The following is a 23777-nucleotide window of genomic DNA, read 5'->3' as shown; positions in this document are numbered from 1 at the left end:
CCATTTCTGAAGAAGGGTGTAGGCCCGAAACGTCAGCCTTCCTGCTCCTCTGATGCTGCTTGGCCTGCTGTGTTCATCCAGCTCTACACCTTGTTACCTTACACTAGGATTTAAGTTCAGTTCAGAATCAGGTTTCACATCAGAACAGTTTCCCTGTAGCAGAAAGGTTTCAGTTTCTGAAGTCTCCAAGCTGTAGGAGTTGATGTAGAAGTTTGTAAGGGAAGGAGCCATGAGCCTTGACACAGAGCAGCCAAGAGCAGGGCCATGCATGCCATCCAGGGAGGAGTTTGGGAAGTGACCTCTATGGTAAAAGTGAAACACTAGTAGCTGCTTTAGTTTACCTCACCTTGTTGGAGCCAGGTCCAACAGAACAATCTGAGAGTCACTACATGAAGTAAACAAATTGAGAGGGACTGGGGTATCTGGTACATCTAGCTGAGCCAATAATTACTCTTGTTTAGAACTACAGCCATTTTTGGAAGGTAAATCTGTCAATTGGGATTGTCCGTATGCCAGATTGGTTGCATTGGATGCTGACCATCCCAATTGACAAGCTGCTCAGCCAATGAGCTTCAATCATTTGTTTTCATTCATGGGATTGGGTATCCATCCCTAATTGCCCTTGAGATGATGATGAGCTGCCTTCTTGAACTGCTGCAGCATTTGCTGTAGGTAGACACACAAAACTGACAGGCAGAGTGTTCCAGGACTTTGACCCAATGACATAATTTATATCCAAGTCAGACTTGGAAGAGCAGGTGGTATTGTTTCCAGATATATGCTACCCTTGTCCTTCAAGATGTTACTGGTCATGGATTTGGAAGATGCTATCTAAGGATCTTTGGTGAATTTCTAAATGGTACACATCAAAGCTACTGACCATTGGTGGTCGTGGAGGGAGTGAATATTTATAGATGTCATTTAAGCAGGCTTTTTAATTCTGAATGAGCTTCATTGATCATAGAATCCTTACAGTGTGGAAACAGGCCCTTCGGCCCAACAAGTCCTCACCGACCCTCAGAGCATCCCACCCAGGCACATTCCCTTATAACCCACCTAATCTACACATTCCTGAACACTATGGACAGTTTAGCATGCCAATCCACCTAGTCTGCACATCTTTGGACTATGGGAGAAAACCAGAGCACCTGGAGGAAACCCGCACAGACACAGGGTGAACCTGCAAACTCCACACAGACAGTTGCCCGAGGCTGGAATTGAACCCGGGTCCCTGGTGCTGTGAGGCAACAGTGCTAGCTACTGAGCCACCGTGCCATCCATTTCTTGAAAGTTGTTGGAGCTGCACTCAGGCAGGCAAGTGGGGAATATTGTATCGTTCTTCTGACTTGTGCCGCGTAGATGGTGGACAGGCTTTGGGGAGTCAGTAGGTGAGTTACTTGTGAGATTCCCAGCATCTGACCTGTTCTTGTACACATTGTATTTATATGGCTAGACCAGTTCAGTTTCTGATTAATGGTAGTGGGGTGTTAGTGAAGGGGATGCTATTCATTTTCAAGGAGTAATGGTGAGAGTCTATCTTTTTAGAGATGGTCATTGTCAGGCACTTGTGTGCCACATTTCAGCTCAAACCTGAATATAGTCTGCATTTAAACATGGACTCTTTCAGTTTTTAAGGAATCACGAATGGTGCTGAACATTGCACAATCATCAGCAAACATCCCCATTTCTGACCTTAAGCTGAAGTGAAGGTCATTGATGAAGCAACTGAAGATATTTGGATCTCGGACACTATCCTGAGGAACTCCTGCAGAGATGTTCTGGAACTGAGATGACTGACCTCCAGTATTAACAACCATCTTCTTTTGTGCCAGGTTTCACTTCAACTAGTGGAGAGTTTTCCCCCTAATTCCTATTGACTCCAGTTTTGCTAAAGCTCCTCAAAACCACATTGAGTTGAATGCAGCCTTGATGTCAAAGTTTATCACTCACCTCACCTTTGAAACTCAGCTCTTTTGTCCATGTTTAGACCAAGGCTGTCACGAGGTCAGGGATCGAGTGGCCCTGGCAGAACCCAAACTGAGCATCAGTGAACATATTTGAAGGAAATGACTCTGAGATCTGCACAATGAAGTGTTATTATTCACACTCAGAAGCTTTTCTTCTTGGTTTTCCTGGATCAATCATTATATCAATTGTAAGTGGTTATTTCTGGGTTGAAGCGTTTCTTCTGGTACAAGGCTAGGCTTTAAATATGATGGTGGGAAACCTGAAAAGTTTCAGCAGCAATAAGTACTTCCATGGCTGTGGGACGCTGTGCTGTAGACTATTGGTGCAATTGTTTGGATGAAAGCAGCATAGAATTGTGTGAGATAACTCACTAGAGCCACGGAGAGAAACTCTCCACGAAACTCTCTGAAATTCACATTAGCCAATTTTTGGAAAAATCCAGCTGGTCTTCATTTCAGATTTCTTGGATTTGCTTTTGACAGAATCATAGGATCATGCAATACAGAAAAGGACCTTTGGCCTATCAACTCTGCACCATCAAAAACTACTCTAAATCTACACTCATCCCACTTTCCAGCAATTGTCCCATAGCCTTGAATGTTATGACATGTAAAGTGTTCATTGAAGTACTTTTCCCACCTTAACTACCAGACAGTGCATTCCAGACCCCAACTACCCTTTGGGTGAAAACCATTTTCCTCAAAACCCCTTTAAACCTCCAGCCATTCACCTTAACTCATCTGTCATACATATAATACGCCTACCATTAGAGGCCATCCAGCCTCAACTTATTCCTTTGAAAAGCAACATGGCTGAACTCCCCTGCCTTAGTTCCTTTACTACATAATGCTTTTTCCCTGTTGTACTAATGCTATGTATACCTTCTCTCTGTTGAACTAATTTATACTGCTTCCCATCACCACCAGCACAACCATCTGCAAGGATGTTGGTGCCGTTCTGGTTCAGGTACAGACCATCCTGCCTGTACAGGTCCCATCTTCCTCCAGAAATGACCCTGGAATCACAAATCCTCCCTCTTGCATCACCTCTTGAGCCACACATTCATCTGCTCTTTTCTCCTATTTCTGCACTCATCAGCACATGGCACTGAGAGTAATCCAAAGATTATAACTTTAATGGTCCTGATTTTTAATCTACTGCTGAGCTCCTGAATTCTTTATGAAAGAATCATACTTCGTTCTACCTATTATCATTGGTACCAACATGTACCATGACATCTGCCTTATCGTTCATCCCCTTCAGGATGCCCTGCAGTCGTTCAGTGACACCCCTGACTCTGACACTAACCCATTTTTGCATCTTCCTAGAGTCAAAAAGCAGCCACAGAAACATCTGTTCCTCTCAGTACTGAATCCCCAGTCATTGTCACTGCTGCTTTTTTGTTTCTCCCCTTCTGTATAGTCAGGCCACTTGTAGTGCAGAAGCTTGGGTCTGATTGTACTCCCTTGAGGAACTGGTGCACTCATCAGCTTCCAAAATGGAAAACCAATTTGTGAGTAGAACTCAAGGCAGCTCCTTTTCAAATTATTTCATCTTAAAAGATACTCCATTCTACTTTAACTTTAACAACAACAACAACAAAAACAGAGGTTGCTGGAAATGCTCAGCAGGTCTGGCAGCATCCGGTGAGGAAGAGTCACCGGACCCAAAACGTTAACTCTGATTGTTTCTTCACAGATGCTGCCAGACCTGCGAAGCATTTCCAGCAACATCTATTTTTGTTCCTGATTTACATCATCCGCAGTTCTTTCAGTTTTTATTTACTATCTTAACTTTAGTCTCCTTCTCTTATTCTCTGACTTTTACTTTTACTATAGACAAATGTTCTATTAATGCTGATATTTGGTGAAATAAATTAGAAGAATGTTGTATTCCTGAAAACTAACTTGATTCACTTTAAAAAGCACAGAACTCAAGAATAAATCTAATGTTGATGCCATCAACAACATGATACATAAGGTTGCTGATGCCATTAGTGACCATGAACTTGGATAAATCATGTAATGCCTCATCAGTAAGCTGAGCAAATGGATTTATTGATTAATCCAATAACACAGGCTGGGGAACTTGAACTTCCTTTACTCATGACGCTGAATTTTCAGTGCTAGGTCTTGATCCTGTTATCAGGAGGAGGAAATGCATGTGGCAAATCTACAAATGCAACATTAGGACCATGATGACAACATTGAAGGAGGAGGCCGATACAATGGAGGTTCACCACTACTGTACGATTCGTAACCCCACAAGGGCTGTGGGAGCATCTAGGTAGGGGAACAAGAGGATTCCTCTAGATAGAAGCACTCTTTGAAGAATTTTTCGAAAACTAAAAATAAAACATTGCCACAGCTGTCACCTCACATCTGACTGTTCTCCAGTCCTGCTGTAAGATGGTATGAAGCAATCATTGCTGGAAGGATTGTAAATGGAGCTGGACATTGTGGAATCATCATTAAACAGCCCTGTTTCTGACCACCTGATGCAGGAGAGATCCAATAAAAGATAACTGGATGCATTTTCCTTTCTCGCATCACTTTATGCTATTTACCTCAGTTTTGTGCAGGATGCTTGATATACCAATTCATTGTTGTGAGCCCACATTCACTTCATTCTATTTCCATCTTTCCAACTGGAAGAAGAATTGATGTGATTTTGAAAAGGAAATTATAATTTGGGAGAAAAATGTTTGTAAAAGTTTAAGAATTGTTTTTAATCAATTTAAAGCATGAAATAAGAGTTAATGTACTAAGTAGTCGTGAGTTTAAAGTGGGATGATACATTGTTCCATTATTGAATTATATTTTAGAATTCGCTTGAAAGGATGAAAACGCAGAATTCTGCAGTGTTTAACTGATGGTAATCCTGGAAATGTAATCAGTTAGTCAGTGACTGTGCTATCAGGATGACTGATTTTTAATTAAAATTCTTTCTATTGCAGCTTGTCAGATTCTGCCAAAGGGGGTTGTAGCCATCTTGGGCCCTTCTTCAAGCCCAGCATCTGCCTCTATTATCAGCCACATTTGCGGAGAGAAGGAGGTAACATTGGTATTTGTAATAACAGATGATTTCCAATACCATTATTCACAGAAAAATAGCAACTCCATAAAGGGCTGTTTAGTTCTTTGATCCAATTAGATGACAGCTGATCTGTAGATCAATTCCATTTTCCTGATTTTGATCCCTCATTAGCCTTACAGAAGCAAATATTTCAGCAACCACAGCTTACATTCAAATAGTGCCTTCAACACAGTAAAAACACCTCAACGTGCCTCAAAAAAATACCTGAAGCAAAACATTGTCAGAGGCACAGAAAAAGATATTAGTACAGACAATCTACAGGTTAGTCAAGTGAGTAGGTTTTAAAGAATACTGTAACAGTGAAAATTGAAAATGTTCAAGAGGCTAGAATTAGAAGAGCTCAGAAATTTTGGGTGGCTGTGGGCTGGAGGAGGTTATAGAGATTGGAAGAAGCAAGGCCATTGCTGGAATTTGAAGACAAGGAAGAGAACATTAAAATCAGACATATATATACTCGGAGCCAGTGTGGGTCATCAGACAAGGGAGTGTATTGGCTGAATGAAACTTACAGCAAGATTATAATTAAGATTAAAAGTGTTGAAGTTTATGAAGGAGAGAGCATCAAGAGAATATTGGAATATTCCAGTCTGGAGGTAACAAAAACATGGTCAAAAGTTTTGGTGGTGCAACCAGACTTGTATGTGGGAGATATTACAGACATGGAAGTAGGCAGTCAAATGATGGAGAAGATATAAGTTCAGAAACCTGCTTTGGGGATAAATAGGACATCAAGATTGTAAATGGAGTGGTGCAGCCTCAGACAGCAGTGAATGTGAGGGTTAAAGTCTGTGAGGAGGCAACAGAGTTTGTAGCAGGGACCAAAGACCAAGCTCTCAGACTTACCAATATTTATTTGGAGAAATTTTTTGCTAATCCAATCCAAGATGTTAGGCAAGCAGCATGAAATATCAGAGATTGTAGAGGGATTGAGACAGACAGTCACTGAAGTAGAGCTAGATATTGCAAACATTCCAGTGGAAACTTATGTGTTTCAGACAATGTTGCTGAGTAGATGAGAAGTAAGAGGCAAAAATTAAACACTTGGGAAGCCTGATGTCACAGTGAAGAAGCAGGAAAGAAATGTACTGCAGAAATGCTCTACCTATTATTAGATTAGCTCAGAATGGAAACTGGTAAGCTGAGTTTGATCCAGTTGAACAATGGAGGAATGTTGTAAGAGGATCATGACCTCAAACATGTAAAAGACTGACTGAAGGATAAGGATCGTTTACCATGATTACGAGTTCCTTTTTTATTATCCTGAGTACCAGTACAGGATTCACATTATCCTTAGCCATGTGCTTTCTGTCTGCTGCTTTCTCTAGTATCACTTGCAAGCTTTTTCTTCTTCTTTCCTTTTGCAGCTATGACTACTTTCTTTGTATCCTTTGGCTGTTTGTCATATTTCTCCCAATCAGCTGGGTGTCTATGATACTTTGCACTCATAATAGCTTTTCCTTTTAGTTTTATGTTATCAGTGAATAACCATTGTTAAGCCAGGGTATTTAACCATAGGCGTAGATTAAAATTGTCCTATAGTTATAAGAAATAGTTGGGAAACAATGCATCTTGGAAGCTGATCAAATTTCATTGCTGCACGCCTCCTGCTTAAATTCACTGTATCTCTGTGACTGGCAAAAAATAAGCTTCTGCTCAAATAGGATCAAAACCATGAGCTTTATTGCTCCTTTATGTAAAAACAAATCAAATGTGTGTGTATATGTATGTACTTAATATAAACTAAAATCTATAATTTTGCTATAAAAATGTAGAGATTTGTTTTAGCTCAAAATAACATTAGCTCTGTTAACCAATTGTTTTTAATGCATATTGGTTAGGGTAAGGGTCAGGAAGTTCTGCCACCTAAATGTGTATCCACAACATATCAGGGGAATCTGAACAGAGTACAGCTGATCAATTAACTAATAAGTAACAACCCTTTATTTACCACGTGTGTAACATGTTGCTATTTTTATCAATGCAGATACCTCATGTGAAAGTAGCTGCTGAAGAAATTCCTAAATTGCAGTTTTTGAGATTCACTACATTAAACCTGCACCCAAGTAACATGGACATCAGCTTGGCTATTGCTAGCATCTTGAACTTCTTCAACAGAACCATGGCATGCCTGATATGTGCAAAAGCTGAATGTAAGAATAGCAAAGGCAAACATTGCTTATGAAAAAAAAATCTTCATTGTCTCAAACACTAACATCTGGATGAAACAGTCATTCAAATTGCGTAAAGGTGTCGTGTGTGGACACCTCGTAAATATCAGTGCAATACTATCATAGCTGGGAGGGAACTCAATCCGCTGAGAATTGGCTTTGAAGTGGAAAGTGTAAAGGGGGATGAAGTTTTAATTCTTTCAGTGTATTGTACCTCATTGTAGCCTTAATAGCTAATCATATTTCCCTGACCAGTCAGTGAATAAATAAATGAGCCATCTTGCGCTACATTTTATTCCAAATCCAGCCCAGTCTGTGATATCAAAAAGAATAGCAGCATCCAGACACACTTCTGCCCTCATGATTGATTGCCTGCATTCATCCCAAAAAAAAGTTATTTTGAATTAATGTACAATTATTGAACATTCATGCATCTGTTCCAGTTGGAAGTGGGCATCATCAGTTTTATTTATTCTTGGAATGTGGCTATCAATGGCAAGGCCAGCATTAATCGATCCTCCCTAATTGCTTTTGAGAAGTTAGTGTTGAGCCATCTTCATGAACTACTGCAATCGATGTGGATCACAAAGTGTTGTCAAGGAGGAAATTCCAGGATGTTGCACAATGATGGGCTTGGGAGACATTTTAGAAAGAGCCTCTGCCAATTGGTGCAGTGCAAACTCTAGATGGTAGACACTGCTGCCAGCTTTCATTTCCACAATGATGAACTTTTCCTGAAGTGCATGTAGACTACATGGGGAATATAAGAACTGATTGTAAAAGTTCTTATAGGTGTGTAAAGAGAAAAAGATTGGTGAAAACTAATGTAGGTCCCTTACAGTCAGAAATGGGGGAGTTTATAATGGGAAACAAAAAAATGGCTAACGAACTAAATTCATACTTCACTTCTGACTTCACAAAAAAGGACGTGAATAATGTCCCAGAAATGATGGGTTTAATGACAGGGAGAAAACTGAAACAAATCTATATTACTAGAGCAATAATGTAGAGAAATTGATGGCATTGAAAACTGATAAATCCCCACAGCCTGATAATCTATTAAGGATTTAAGGAAGTAGCCCTAAAAATAGTGGATGTATTGGTGTTAATTTTCCAAGATTCATTAGACTCTGGAACTGTTCCTACAGATTAGAGGGTGGTTAATGTAACCTCACTATTTGAAAAGGGAGACGAGAGTGAAAACAGGGGATTATAGACCATTGAGTCTGACATCGGGAGTGGGGAAGATGCCAAGGGTCCATTATCAAGGATTTTATAGCAGGATACTTAAAAAACGGTGGCAGAAGCAGACATAGTCAGCATGGAATTACAAAAGGGAAATCATGCTTGACAAATCTACTGGATTTCTTTGAGGATGCAACTAGTGGAATTGATGGGGGGAGCAGTGGATGTGGTTTATTTGGACTGTCAGAACAAAGTCCCACATCAGAGAATAATGTATAAAATTAAAGTGTATGGGATTGGGATAGTGCATTGAAATGGATAGAAAATTGCTTAGCAGACAGGAAACAAACAGTGGGAATAAATGAATCTTTTTCTGAGTGACAGGCACTGATTAGTGGGATACCGCAGGTATTAAGACCCCAGCTATTCATAATATAATGATTTAGATGAGGGAACTAAATGTAATATCTCAATTTGCAGATGACTCAAAGCTGGGTGGAAGGGTGAGCTGTGAGGGGGATATTAGAGATGTTTCAATGTGATTTGGACAAGCTGAGTGAGTGGGTAAATGCATGGCAGATGCAGTATAATATGGATAAATGTTAGGTTATCCACTTTGGTAGCAAAAATAAGAAGGCAGATTATTATTTGAATGGCTGTAAATTGAGAGACGGGAATGTTCAAAGAGATCTAGGCGTCCTTGTGCACCAATTGCTGAAAGTAACACACAGGTGCCACAGGCAGTAAAGAAGGCAAACTGTATGCTGGCCTTCAAAGCGAGAGTATTCAAGTACAGCAGCAGGATATCTTGCTGCAATTATACACGGTATTGATGAGGCCATACCTGGAATATTATGTGTAGTTTTGATCTCCTTATCTTAAGAAGGATGTTCTTGCTATATGAAGGGAGTGTAGTGAAGATATACCAAATTGATTCCTGAGATGACAAAAGTCACATGTGAGAGAGGTTGATTCAGTTAGGATGTACTCACTGGAATTTAGGAGAATGAGGGGGATCTCCTAAAAATCTATAAAATTCTAACAGAAGTAGACAGGTTAAATGCAGGAAGGATGTTCCAAATGGTTGTTAAGTTCAAAACCTAGAATCATAGTTTAAGGATAAAGTGTAAACTCTGAGATGAGAAGAAATTTGTTCACCCACAGTATGGTGAGCCTGTGGAATTCATTATCACAGAGAGTGGTTGAGGCCAAAACTTTGTGTTTTCAAGAAGTCGGTAGATAGAGCTCTTGTGGCTAAAAGGATCAAGGGATACAGTGGGAGGGCAGGATAATGGAATTGAGCTTGATGATCAACCATGAACATACTAAATGGCAGAGCAGGCTCAGGAGGTCACATGGCTTACTTATGCTCCTATTTTCTATGATTCAGTGTTTCTACATCAATTGCACTGCCCTATACGGACGTTACGAAGGTGGGTCATGTTATGGACAGCGCGGAGGGCTGTTCTAGGTTACAGAGGGACATTGATAAAATGCAGAGCTGGGCTGAGAAATGGCAGATGGAGTTTAACCCTGAAAAGTGTGAGGTGATTCATTTTGGAAGGACAAACTTGAAAGCAGAATACAGGGTTAACGGAAAGATTCTTGGCAGTGTGGAGGAGCAGAGGGATCTTGGGGTTCATGTTCACAGTTCCCTGAGAGCTGCCACCCAGGTGGATAGAGTTGTTAAGAAGGCGTATGGTGTGTTAGCTTTCATTAATAGAGGGATTGAGTTCAAGAGCCGTGAAGTTATGCTCCAGCTATACAAAAGCCTGGTTCGGCCACATCTGGAGTATTGGGTCCAGTTCTGGTCGCCTCATTACAGGAAAGATGTGGAAGCGTTGGAAAAGGTGCAGAGGAGATTTACCAGGATGTTGCCTGGAATAGAGGGAAGGTCTTACGAGGAAAGGTTGAGAGAGCTAGGGCTTTTCTCTTTAGAACGACGAAGGATGAGAGGTGACTTGATAGAGGTGTACAAAATGATCAGAGGTATAGATAGAGTGGACAGCCAGAGACTTTTTCCCAGGGTGGAGGTAGCTTTTACAAGGGGACGTAGTTTTAAAGTGAAAGGAGGTAGATATCGGGGAGACGTCAGAAGTAGGTTCTTTACTCAGAGAGTGGTCGGGGCATGGAATGTATTGCCGGAGAGGGTAGTGGAGTCGGCCTCATTAGGGGCATTTAAGTGGCTATTAGATAGGCATATGGATGATAGTATAAGGTAGCAGCGGAGGTTAAATAGACCTTAGGTTTAGGGTAAAAGTTCGGCACAACATCGTGGGCTGAAGGGCCTGTACTGTGCTGTACTGTTCTATGTTCTATACTGCACACCTAGTGACCTCCTCAAAAATATTCAATCAGATTTTTTTGATATAATCTCCCTGTCAAAGTTGTTCTGATGACTGTTGGTTAATTCTTGCCTCTGCAAGTGGAGATTCATTCTGACACTCAGAATTTTTCCAGTAGTTTGCCTACCATAGATGTTAGATTCACTAGCCTGTAGTTGCCTTATTTGTCCTCATCACCTTCTTGAATAATGGTATGACATTAGCTGTCCTCATGTCGCCAGAGAGGATTTGAAAATTCAAGTCAGATCCTTTGTAGTCTCCTCCCTTGCCTTCCACAGCAGCCTGAGATATATCTATGTCTTCCAGCTCCACACACAGAGATTGCCACTTTGGTTCTTAATGGGCCCTCCTCTTTCCCTACTTATTCTGTTGCTCCTAACACTCTTATAAAACACCTTTGGATTTTCCTTAATGTTACTTGCAGAGTCCTTTTCCTGGTCCTTTTTCGCTTTCCTAATTTCTTTTTTAAGCAACACCCTGCAATTTCTATACTATTGGTAATCCATTGTTTAGAGCCTTTTGTATCTACCATAAGCTTCCTTTTGTTTTCTTATCCAATCCTGTATATCCCATGATATCCAGGGTTCTCTGACTTGTTGGGGTCACCCTATATCTTATGGCAACATACTCCCTGCGCAATGAACCACGGAGTACTAAACCTTATTAATTCTTACTAGTCACTGTCCCCAGTGCATGATCAGAGCCACTCTGAACCCTGAATTATTTCATAAGACTGTAGGATGTAGGACCAGTAGCAGGCCATTCAGCCCATAAAGTCTGCTCCCCCATTCAATGAGATCATAGCTGGTCAGATAATCCTCAACTCCACTTTCGTGCCTTTTGCCCAAAACTCTTGATTCCTTTACTGATTGAAAATCTATTTGTCTCAGTCTTCAATATATGTGACAACCCAGCCTCAACAGCCCTCTGTGGTAAAGAATTCTACAGATTCACTATCCTCTGAGAGAAGAAATGCCTCCTCATCTTTGCCTTAAATGGGCAACTGATTACTCTGAGATTATGGCTCCTGGACCTACGCTGTCCCACGTGAGAAAAGAACCTTTCAGCATCTACACTAAAATATTATATATTTTCATAAGGTTGCTTCTCATTCTTTTAAACAAAAATGAGTACAGGCCCTAAACTACTCAACTTCTCATAATACAGTCACCCCATATCCAGGATCAACTTAGCGAGCCAGGAAATTAGTTATTTGCCACATAATCTCATTGGCTTTGACTTATTCTTGCAGCCACGGCATTTATATTACTGGTCTGGTTCAATTTTTGGTCAATGGTCACTCCCAGGAGGTGGATATTTGGCAACTCAGCAATGATAATGCCACTTAGTGTTAAAAAGGAAATGGTTACAGTTTCTTTTGGTGGAGATGGTCCTTGCTAACACTTATAGAGTCGTAGAGTCATACAACATGGAAACAGATCCTTCGGTCCAACTAGTCCACACCAACTATGTTCCCAAACTAAACTAGTCCCACCTGCCTGCATTTGGCCCATATCCCTCCAAACCTTTCCTATTCATGTACTTATCCAAATGTCTTTTGAATGTTGAAACTGTACCTACATCTATCACGTCCTCTGGCACTTCATTCCACATATGAACCACCCTCTCTATGTTGAAGTTTCCCCTCATGCCCTTTTTCAATCTTTCTTCTCTCACATTAAAAATATGCACCACTAGTTTTGCACTCCCCTACCCTCGGGAAAAGACCCTTGTTAGTCACCTTATCTATGCCTGTCATGATTTTATAAACCTCAATAAGGTCACCCCTCAACCTCCTATGCTCCAGTGAAAGACATCCCAGACTTTCCAGTCTATTTTTATATCTCAAACCCTCCATTCCTGGCAACATCTGGTAAATTTTTTCTGAAACCTCTCCTGTTTAATAGTATCCTTCCTATATCAGTGCAACCAGAACTGTACACAGTAAGCCAAAAGTGGCCTCACCAACGTCTGTACAACCTCAACATGCCATCCCAACTCCTACACTCAAAGATCTGAGCAATGAAGGCAAGCATGCTAAACACCTTCTCAACCACCCTGTCTACCTTTGATGCAAATTTCAAAAAACTATATACCTGAACCCCCAGGTCTGTTTGTTCGACAACACTTTCGAGGGACCTACTATTATTTGTGTGAGACAATTATTACTTGCCATTCATTCGTACAAGTCTGGATATTGTCAATGTCTTGCCACATATTGACAAGAACTACTTCAGCTTCTGAGGAGTTTCAAATGGTACCCAATATTGTGTAATCATCAGTGAACATCCCCTCTTTTGACCTTACAGAGTCACGGATTAATACAGCATGGAAATAGGCCCTTCAGCCTAAACTGGTCCATGCTGACTATGGTGCCCACTCCGCTAGTTCCAATTGCCCATATTTGGTCCATATCCCTCTAAACCCTTCCTATCCATGTACCTATTCAAAAGTTTTTTAAATGTTGCTATTGTATGTGCCTCAACCACTTTCTCTGGCAGCCCATTCCATATATGCACCACTCTCTGCATGAAGAAGTTGCCCCTCAGGTCCTTCTTAAGTCTTTCCCCCCTCACCTTAAGCCTATGCCCTCTAGTTTTCAATTCCTCATCCCTGGTGATAAAGAATATATGCGTTCATCCTATCCATGCCCCTCATGATTTTGTACACCACAATAAGGTCACCCCTCATTCTCGTATGTTCCAAGGAATAAAGTCCTACCCTGGCCAACTTCTCCCCATAACTCGGGCCTACTAGTCCTGGCAACATCTTTGTAAATCTTCTTGGCACACTTTCCAGTTTAACTATGTCTTTCCTATAATAGCGTGACCAAAACTGTACACAGTCTTCTGTGTGTAGTCTCATCAACGACTTATACAACTGTAACATAATGTCCCAACTCCCGACTCAATGCCTTGACCAATGAAGGCCAGCATGCTACATGCCTTCTTCACCACCTGTCCACCTGTTATGCTGCTTTCAATTAACTATGTACTTTTACTCCTAGGTCCCTCTGTTCCACAACACTCCCCAGGACTTTATCATTTACTGTATAAATCCTACCTTGATTTGACTTTTCAAAGTGCAACACCTCACACTGATCTGTACTTTGGGAGATCAAATGTTCAGGAAAAGTATACAGTTAATGGAAAGACCCTGAACAGCATTAATGAACACAGGGATCTTGGTGTCAAGTCTATAGCTCCCTGAAAGTGACTTCACAAGTAGATAGGGTGGTAAAGAAGGCATATGGCATGCTTGCCTTTGTTGGTTGGGGAACTGAGTACAAGAGTCAGGAAGTCATGTTGCAGCTTTATAAAACTTTGGTTAGGCCACACTAGAGTATTGTGTTCAATCTAGTCACCACATTACAGGAAGGATGTGGAGGGTTTGGACAGGGTGCTGAAGAGGTTTACCAGGATGCTGCCTGGATTAGAGGAAATAAGGTATAAGGAGAGGCTAGAAAAACTCGGGTTGTTTTCTGTGGAGTGGCGGAGGCTGAGGGGAGACTTGATAGAAGTCTATAACATTATGAGATGCATGGATAGGGTTGATGGTCAGAATCTTTTCCCCAGAGTTGACATGTCTAATACTGGGGGACATACATTTAAGGTGAGAGGGGGGAAAAGTTCAAAGGAGATGTGGAGGCAAGTTTTTTACACAGAGTGGTAGAATCTGGAATATGCTGCCAGGGGTGGTGGTGGAAGCAAATACAACAGGAGAGTTTAAGGATTTTTAGATAAGCACATAAGTATATAAAGAATGGAAGGATATGGATCAAGAGCATGCAGAAGGGATCAGTTTAATTTAGCATCGTATTTGGCACAACATCGTGGGCTAAAGGGCCCATTCCTGTGCTGTACTGTTCTATGTTCTATGTTCAATCCCCTCCAATCTCTACCTCCAAACCTTAAATCTGTGTCGCCTATTTCTCGTACCATCAGTCAATGGAGCAATTTATCTAAAACTCAGAATCGTTACACCGTGATCAAATCAACCCTTAATTTCCTGTGCTCCAAGGAGAAGAAAGCCAGCTTATCCAGTTCACAACAAAAACAAAAGTTGCTGGAAAAGCTCAGCAGGTCACTGGACCTGAAATGTTAACTCTGATTTTTCTCTTCACAAATGCTGCCAGACCTGCTGAGTTTTTCCAGCAACTTCTGTTTTTGTTCCTGATTTACAGCATCCGCAGTTCTTTTGGTTTTTATTCAGCTTATCCAATTAACCTTTGCAGATAAATTCTCTCATCCCTAGTTTATTTCCTCTGCCCTTCTCTAGGTCCTTCACATCTTCCCTAAAATTGTGTAAAAAGAATTGGGTGCAACCATCAGGTTGTGGTCTGACCAAAGCTTTATACAAATTCAGCATATGACTTGGGTATTTACACCATTGAAAATAAAACTCCCTCCCAAGAAACACAGAAAAAAATCTCATTCCAATTTAATTTATGCATGGCTGTACATATTGATTTATTCTGAAAACATTCTCTTGCTCCCTGATTTTGTTGCAGGCCTCTTGAATTTGGAGAAGCTATTACGCCAATTTCTCATTTCCAAGGACACTTTGTCAGTGCGAATGCTGGACCAAAGTCAGGATTCTACACCAGTTTTGAAGGAAATTCGAGATGATAAAATTGCAACAATAATTATTGATGCCAGCACTTCAACGTCACAATCCATCCTTCACAAGGTACGCTCAGTGTTAAAGTCTCTAGACTGTGACCATCAAGAATTTTAATAGTCAATGAAAGGCCCAGATAAATAGCTTAATTGTTCCAATTGAGTTGTTTAGATTGATTATTCATTCATTTCTGTAATAAGACTGCAGAATGTTGCCATTTCATACAGTTCAATATATTAACAAGTCGATGCTGAAAGGCAGTGATAAGATGTTTACAGCATTATCATATGAAACGAAATTTCATAACTCTTCAGAATCAGATTCCCCTGCCCCACCCCAACCCTCCATCCCCACACACTTCAAAGTAACCCTTTCCATTCAACAAACCTGACAGCCCGGCAAGCTGGGTTATCCAGTTTCTAGAGAATGTCATAGTTGTAGAATTTTTGCAGCAGGCAAAGAAGCCCATCATGTCTGTGTCAGTCATCAAACATCCATCTATTCTAATCCCATTTTCAAGCATTTGGAAAAATAGAAACATAGAGTTTAGCAGCAGGAGTAAGCCATTTGGCTTTTCAAGCCTGCTCCTCCATTCAGTATGGTCATGACTGATCCTCCAATCAGTTCTGATTTTGTCAGTTTAATCCTAAGAGCTATATTTACGTCCTTTTTGAAAGTAACAGAAACAGAAATAGCTGGAAAAGCTCAACAGGTCTGGCAGCATCTGTACAGAGAAATCAGAATTAACGTTTCAGATCGAGTGACCCTTCCTCAGAACTTGAGAATCTTCAGTGTTTGGACTCAACAGCTCCCTGTGGCAGAGAATTCCATCATGCTCGCCACTTTCTCGATGAAGAAATTTCTCATCATCTATGACCTAAATAGCCAATCCCATATCCTTGGACTGAGAACCCTGGTTCTGGACTCTCCCACCGTCAGAAATGTCCTCCCTGTGTATACCCTATCTAGTCCTATTAGAATTTGATGGGTTTATTTGAAATCCACCCTCATTCTTTTAAACTCCAGTGAATATAGTCGTAACCAATCCAGTTTCTCTTTATACATCAGTCCTGCCATCCTAGGAATCAGCCTGGTGAACCTTCATTGCACTCCTTCCATTGCCAGTATATTCTTCCTCGGATAAGGAGAACAAAACTACATATAATACTCCAGGTGCAGCCTCACTAATCTCCAGTACAATTGCAGCAAGACATCCTTGCTCCTGTACTTGAATCCTCTCGCCATGAAGGCCAACATACCATCTGCCTTTCTATTTTTGCTACCAAAATGAATAACCTCACTTTTATCCACATTATAACTGCATGCCGTGCATTTTCCCACTTATTTAACTTGCCTAAATCACACTGAAGCTTCTCTGCATCCTCCTCACAGCATAGCCTTCCACCCAGTTTTGTGTCACTTGCAAAATTGAAAATATATGTAATTTCCTCGTCCAAACAATTAATACATATTGTGAAGAGGTGAGGTCCAAGTACTCATGCTTGCAGAACCCCACTTGTCACGGATTACCACTTGGAAAATGACCTGTTTATTCCTGTTTATTCAGGTTCTAAGGAAGGGTCACCGGACCCAAAACATTAACTCTGTTTTCTCCTTCACAGATGCTGCCAGACCTGCTGACCTTTTCCAGCAACTTTGTTTTTGTTCCTGATTTACAGCATCCACAGTTCTTTCGGTTTTTGTTTATTCATGCTCTTTGTTTCCTGACTGCCAACCAGTTCTCAATCCATGTCAGTGCAAGACTTCCAATTCCATGCGCTTTAATTTTACATGCTAATTTTGTATGTAAGAGTTTATCAAAAGCCGTTCTGAAAATCCAAGTGAACCATGCCTACTGGTTTCCCCTTATCCACTCTACTAGCTAGATCCTTGAAAAGTTCCAGCAGATTTGTCAAGCATGATTTCTGTTTCATAAATCCATGCTGAATCTATCTGATCCTGTTAATATCTTCCAAGTGCTCTGCTATTGCATCTTTTACAATGGACTCTATCTTTTCCCCATTACTGATGTCAGGGTAACCAGACTATAATTCTGTTCTCTCTTTGCCTCCCTTCTTAAATAGTGGATTTGTATTAGCCACCCCCCAATCCATAGGAACTGTTTGAATCTGTAGAATTGTGGAAGATAAGCATTAGCATATTGTCTATTTTGAGGACCACTTCCTAATTACTCTGGGATGAATGTTATCATGCCCTGGGGACTTACCTGCCTTCACTTTCTTGAGTTTCCCCAATACCATTTCTGTACTAATATGAAATTTGTTCAGTTCCTCTTTCCATTTAGACACTGTGCTCCCCTATATTTTTGGGATGCTATTTGTGTCTTCCTTCATGAAGATATACTAAAGTATTTAATTGCTCTGCCGTCTTTGTTCCCCATTATAAATTCCCCTGTTTCTGAAGTGCTCGGCCAAATAGTTCTTATATGCTTAAGGATTCTTGCCTCTATCACCCTTGCAGGCAATGAGTATGAACCCTCTGGGTGAAAACAAAAGGCCTGAAATCCCCTTCAACGTCCTTCATCCTTAAAACTGTGCCCTGGTTATTGACCCCTTTGGGAACATGGGATTGGGACGTCATAGCCATTATGGAAACTTGGCTGAGGGACAGACAGAACTGCAGCTCAATGTTCTGGGTTTCAGTTGCTGTAGGAAGGATAGAAAAAGAAGCAAAAGAGGAATAGGAGCGGTGTTTTTGACTAAGGAAAACATTACTGCTGTAGCTAGGGAAGATATTTCTGAAAAATCATCCAGTGAAAATATATGGGTTGAAATTAGAAATGAAAAAGGAATGATCACCTTGATGGGATTGTACTATAGACTCCTCCCCCAATAGTCAGAGGGAAATTGAGGAACAAATATGTATAGAGATCTCAGATATATGTAAGAATAATAAGATTGTAATAATAGGTGATTATAATTTTCCAAACATAGACTGGGACTACTGTGGTGTTAAAGGTTTGGACAGTGAAGAATTTGTTACGTGTGTTCAAGAAAATTTTCTATATGAATATGTAAACGTTCCGACTAGAGAAGGAGCAACATTTGACCTTCTCTCGGGTAATAAGACAGGACAAGTTACTGAAGTGATAGTAGGCTAACACTTTGGGTCTAGTGATCATAATTCGATTTGTTTTAAAATAGTTATGGAAAAAGATAAGCCTCCATAAAAATTAAAGCTTTTAACTGGAGTAAGGCAAATTTTAATAGTAGGAGTCCAGAACTTTCAAAAACTGATTGGATTACACTGTTTGCAGGTAAAGGGACATCTGATAAGTGGGAGTCTTTCAAAGGTAAAATAACATGTTCAGAGTCACTATGATCCTGTTAGAGTGAAAGGGAAGGTTGGTAGGATTAGAGAACATTGTATGAATGAAGATATTGAGATTCACGTGAAGAATAAAAAGGAATTGTATATTAGATATAGACAACTGGGTTCAAATGAATCTCCTTTTTTAAAATTCATTCATGGAATGAGGGCATCTCTGCTAGGCAGCATTTATTGCCCATCCCTAATTGCCCAGAGGGCAGTTAAGAGTCAACCACATTGCTGTGGGTCTGGAATCACGTGTAGGCCAGACCAGTTAGGATGGCAGTTTCCTTCCCTAAATGCACATTAGTGAACCAGATGGGTTTTTCCAACTATTGACAATGGATTCATGGTCATTGTTAGGACTCTAAATTCCAGATTTTTTAATTGAATTTTAATTTCGCCACCTGCTGTGGTGGGATTCAATCTTGGATCCCCTGAACATTACCTACGTCTCTAGGTTGACGGTCCAGCAATAATGCCGTTAGACTATCGCCTGCCCCAAAACAATAGAGGGAGTGAAAGTATAAAGAGTGCAGGCATGATGTGGAAGTGCCGGTGTTGGACTGGGTTAGACAAGGACAGAAATGACACGATACCAGGTTATAGTCCAACAGGTTTATTTGAAAACACAAGCTTTCTGAGTCTTACTCCTTCGTCAGGTGTTAATGAGTGAGGTAGTATCAGACGCAAAATTAATAAGTAAGAGATCAATGGGTCACACCACTGCACCTGACGAAGAGGCTGCACTTCGAAAACTTGTGTGATTCCAAATAAACCTGTTGGACTATAACCTGGAGTCGTGTGACTTCTGACTTTGACCACCCCAGTCCAACACCGGCACCTCCACATTAATGACAGGAGACAGAGAGTGATGGTGGAGGGTTGTTTTTCGGACTGGAGGTTTGTGATCAGCAGTGTTCCATTGGGACCGGTGCTGGGTCAACTTTTGTTTCTCATTTATACAAATGATTTAGATGAGAATATAGAAGGCATGGTTAGTAAGTTTGTGCATGACACTAAGATTGATTGTATAATGGACAGTGAAGAAGGTTATCAAAGATTACAAAGAAATCTTGATGAAATGGATCAATGGGCTAAAGAGTGACATTTGGAGTTTAATTTGGATAAATGCAAGCTATTGCATTTTGGCAAAACAAACAATTAAAATTAGGACCTTGGACTATTGTAGAATAGAGAGACCTAGGGGTTCAGGTACGTAATTCTTTGAAGTTTGCATCACATGTAAATAGGGTGGTTAAGAAAGCATTTGGCATGCATGCCTTCATTGCTCAGACCTTTGAGTATAGAAGTTGAACGTTATGTTGAGGTTGTACAAGACATTGGTGAGGCCTCTTCTGGAGTACTAGGTCCAGTTCTGGTCACCCTGTTAAAGGAAGGACGTTATTAAACTGGAGAAGGTTCAGAAGAGATTTACCAGGATGTTGCTGGGAATGTAGGGTTTGAGTTATAAGGAGGGGCTGGATAGGCTGGAAGATTTTCACTGGAGCATAGGAGGTTGAGGGGGCGACCTTATAGAGGTTTATAAAATCATGAGGGATACAGATTAGGTGAATGGCAGGTATCTTTTCCCTAGAGTGGGAGATTTCAAGATTAGAGGCCATATCTTTAACATGAGAGGAGAAAGATTTAAAAAGACATGAGGGGCAATTCTTTTTACACAGAAAGGGGTTTGTGTGAGGAATGAACTTCCTGAAGAAGTGGTGGATGTGGGTACAGTTACAATATTTAAAAGACATTTAGATAAGAACATAAATAAGAAATGTTTGGAGGGATATGGGCCAAGCACATGCAGGTGGGACTACTTTAGTTTGGGATTGTGGTCAGCATGGACTAGTTAGACCTAAGGGTCTGTTTCTGTGCTATATGACTATCACTCTACTAAGGGCAAAGGTCTCTTCCTATCTGTCCTGTCCATGCCCCTTGGAGCTTTGTACACCTTTAACAGGTCCCCCTTCTCTGCTCTAAGGAAAACAACCACAACCTATTTGTTCCTCTTTATTATTAAATTGCTCCAGCCAGGCTCCATCCTGGTGAGTCTCCTCTGCACCCTGTCTCTAGTGCAGTCACATCCCTCCAATAGTGTAGTGACTAGAACTGCAGAGAATACTCCAGCTGTTGCCTCTCTAATGTTATATACAGCTCCATAACAATCTCCCTGCCTTTATACTCAATGCCTTGACTAATAAAAGTAAGTACCCCATATGGTTTCTTAACTATCTATCTACCTGTCCTGCTGCATTCAACGATCTATGGGCATGCACAACAAGGACCATCTGATCTGCTGTACTTTCTAGAGTGCCACATTCAATGTGTACTCCTTTGCCTTGATAGTCCTCCAAAATGCATCACCTCGCACTTTTCAGTTGACATTTGCCACTGTTCAGCATCTGACTAACCAGTCACTATCTGTACTATAAGATATTTTTCCTTGTTATAGAGTCATAGAGTCATACAGCATGGAAACAAAACCTTCAGTCCAACTATGTTCCTAAACTAAACTAGTCCCACCTGCCTGCACTTGGAACATAGCCGTCCAAACCTGAACACACCCTGACAAAGCCATGCTGACTATCTTTGATTAATCCTTGACTCTCCAAGTGGAGATTAATTCTGTTCCTCAGAGTTTTTTTTCCAGTACTTTCCCTACCATAGATTGTAGAATCACTGGCCTGTACTTTCCTGGTGTATCCTGACCACCCTTCTTGAATAATGGTACCAGATTGGCTATCCTCCAGTCCTGTGGCAACCCTCCTGTGGCCAACGAGGATTTGAAAATTAATGTCAGAGGGCCTGAAATCTCCTTTATTTATTTGTATATTTTGTGGGATGTGGGAGTCACTGGCTGGCCAGCATTTATTGCCTGTCCCGAGTTGTCCTTGAGAAGGTCTTGCCTCCCACAACGTCTTTGGATGCATCTAATATGAGCTTGGTGCTTTATCCAAATTCAAGCCTGTTAAAACTGCTAATGCCTTTTCTCTTTCTCTGTGCTAATTGTGCCAAGTATATCACAGATCCCCCTCCCTGATTTCTTTACCTTTGTCATCCTTTTCTACAGTGTATGCAGACACAAACTACTTATTTAAAAGACTTGGAGACAATAAGGACTGCAGATGCTGGAAGCCAGAGTCTATAGTTATGAGGCTGGAAAAGCACAGCACATCAGACAGCATCTAAGAAGCAGGTAAATCAAGGTTTCAGCCCAAAACAGTCCTGATGAAGGGTTTCGCCCCAAAACGTTGACTTGCCTGCTCCTTGGATGCTGTCTCACCTGCTATACTTTTCCAGCCCCTACTTAATTAAAATCTCAGCTATGATTGCTGGCTCCACACACAGATTGTCACTTTGGTCCATAATGGACCCTACTGTTTCCCTGGTAATTCTATTGCCCCTAATATACTTATAAAAGGCCTTCAGATTTTCTTGCCAGTGTTTTACGTGTCCCATTTTCTCTCTCCTAATTCTTTTTTAGGTAACCTTCCTAATTATGCTTTTTTTAGTAACCCTCTACACCTTTCTTATGCAATCCTGTATATCCCTTGACAGCCACGATTCTCAGCACTTCTTGGTGCCACCCTTCACCTTTACTGGAACATCTTGGTACTGCGTGCTCACGATAAACCTTTTGAATGACTCCTACTGCTCTGATGTGCAAGTAGCTGGTACCAGTCCACCATGGCCGGGTCCTGTCTTATTAAGATCACTTTTTCCCTAGTTCAGAACCTTTATTTTCTGATCCATACTTGTCCTTATCCATAATTATCTTAAATCTCATTGAATTATAGTCACTATCACCAAAATGCTCCCCTTACCTGCCACATCTACAATTTGCCCAGCTTTGTTCCCTAAAATTAGGTCCAGCATCACCCCCTCTCTTGTAAAACTTTCTACATACTGGCTTGTTTTAAACCTACACCTCTTCTAAACCTGTCACACTTTGTCAATCCCAGTTAAAATTGAGGAAGTTGAAATCCCTTGCTATTATTACCCTATTTTTATAATTCTCTGAGATTTGCATACATCTTATCTTACTATCTCTCTTTGAAGAAGGGTCACTGGACCTAAAATATTAACTCTGCCTTCTCACCACAGGGCAATGGCTAAGTGGTTAGCACTGCTGCTTCACAATGCCAAGGACCTGGGTTCAATTCCACCCTCACGTCATTGTCTGTGTGGCGTCTGCACATTCTCCCCCTGTCTGCGTGGGTTTTCTCCAGGTTCTCTGGCTTCCTCCCACAGCCCAAGGATGTGTAGGCTAGGTGGACTGGCATGGGAAATGCAGGATTATAGGGTAGGGGTGTGTGTCTGGGTGGGATGCTCTTCAGAGGCTCTGTGTGAACTCAATGGTCTGAATGGCTTGTTTCTATACATAGGAGTTCAATGCTGCCAGACCTGCTGAGTTTTTTCCAGCAATTTCTGTTTTTGCTTCTGATTTCCACCATCCACAGTTCTTTGCTCATTTTTTCCCATCTCTCCCTAACTGTTTTGAAGTTGTAGTACATCCCAAGCAAAGTAATTGTCCCCTTGTTTTTGCCTGTTGCTGTCTCAGTAAAAGTGAACAAACCTTATCCTTTATGTCGAAATAGCAGTTGAAACGACCATCTTGGAGGGATATGAGCACAGTTGTGTTCTGTTTATTTCAAAAATGTCAGGAGAGATTTAATAGTAACATCAATCAGCCATTATGGCTAATTTGTCATAAGCTCTGTGCAATTCACTGTCAGCATTCAGAGCCATTGAGGATTGGAGCATTGGGGAGCTATAGTATGTTTCTACTGACTGGACTACAAGGGAGCCCTCCAGTACACTATCACATCTCACTGGGATAATGCACTGGAAATCAAGCCCTGCTATTCCTGCAGGTGTCGCAAAAGTTAAAGATTTTAAAAAGTACGCGGAATTCCCCTTTTAGACCCAAGTTGACAAAAAGCACACACCAGGTTTCTGTATTAAGCAAAAATTACTATTTATTACAAGTAATTAGACTCCAGCTACAGGTAAACAATTATGAACTGTCAGCATACAACTCTACTAATTACAATTC

General features: G+C 41.0%; 1 protein-coding gene across 1 annotated transcript in view; it reads left to right on the top strand.

Moving 5' to 3' along the window:
- LOC109937336 (glutamate receptor ionotropic, kainate 4) overlaps window positions 1-23777 on the top strand; it is a 152845-nt gene that overhangs the window by 31032 nt on the left and 98036 nt on the right. The window contains exons 4-6 of the mRNA XM_048615532.1: window positions 4925-5022; window positions 7049-7214; window positions 15273-15451. Coding sequence (XP_048471489.1) covers window positions 4925-5022; window positions 7049-7214; window positions 15273-15451 — 443 coding nt within the window. The remainder of the gene's footprint in view (window positions 1-4924; window positions 5023-7048; window positions 7215-15272; window positions 15452-23777) is intronic.

The sequence above is a fragment of the Rhincodon typus genome, chromosome 32 (genome assembly GCF_021869965.1).
Source record: "Rhincodon typus isolate 14 chromosome 32, sRhiTyp1.1, whole genome shotgun sequence".
Taxonomy (NCBI): domain Eukaryota; kingdom Metazoa; phylum Chordata; class Chondrichthyes; order Orectolobiformes; family Rhincodontidae; genus Rhincodon; species Rhincodon typus.
The sequence above is the reverse complement of the archived record's forward strand: the minus strand, read 5'-3'. Positions and strand labels throughout refer to the sequence as shown.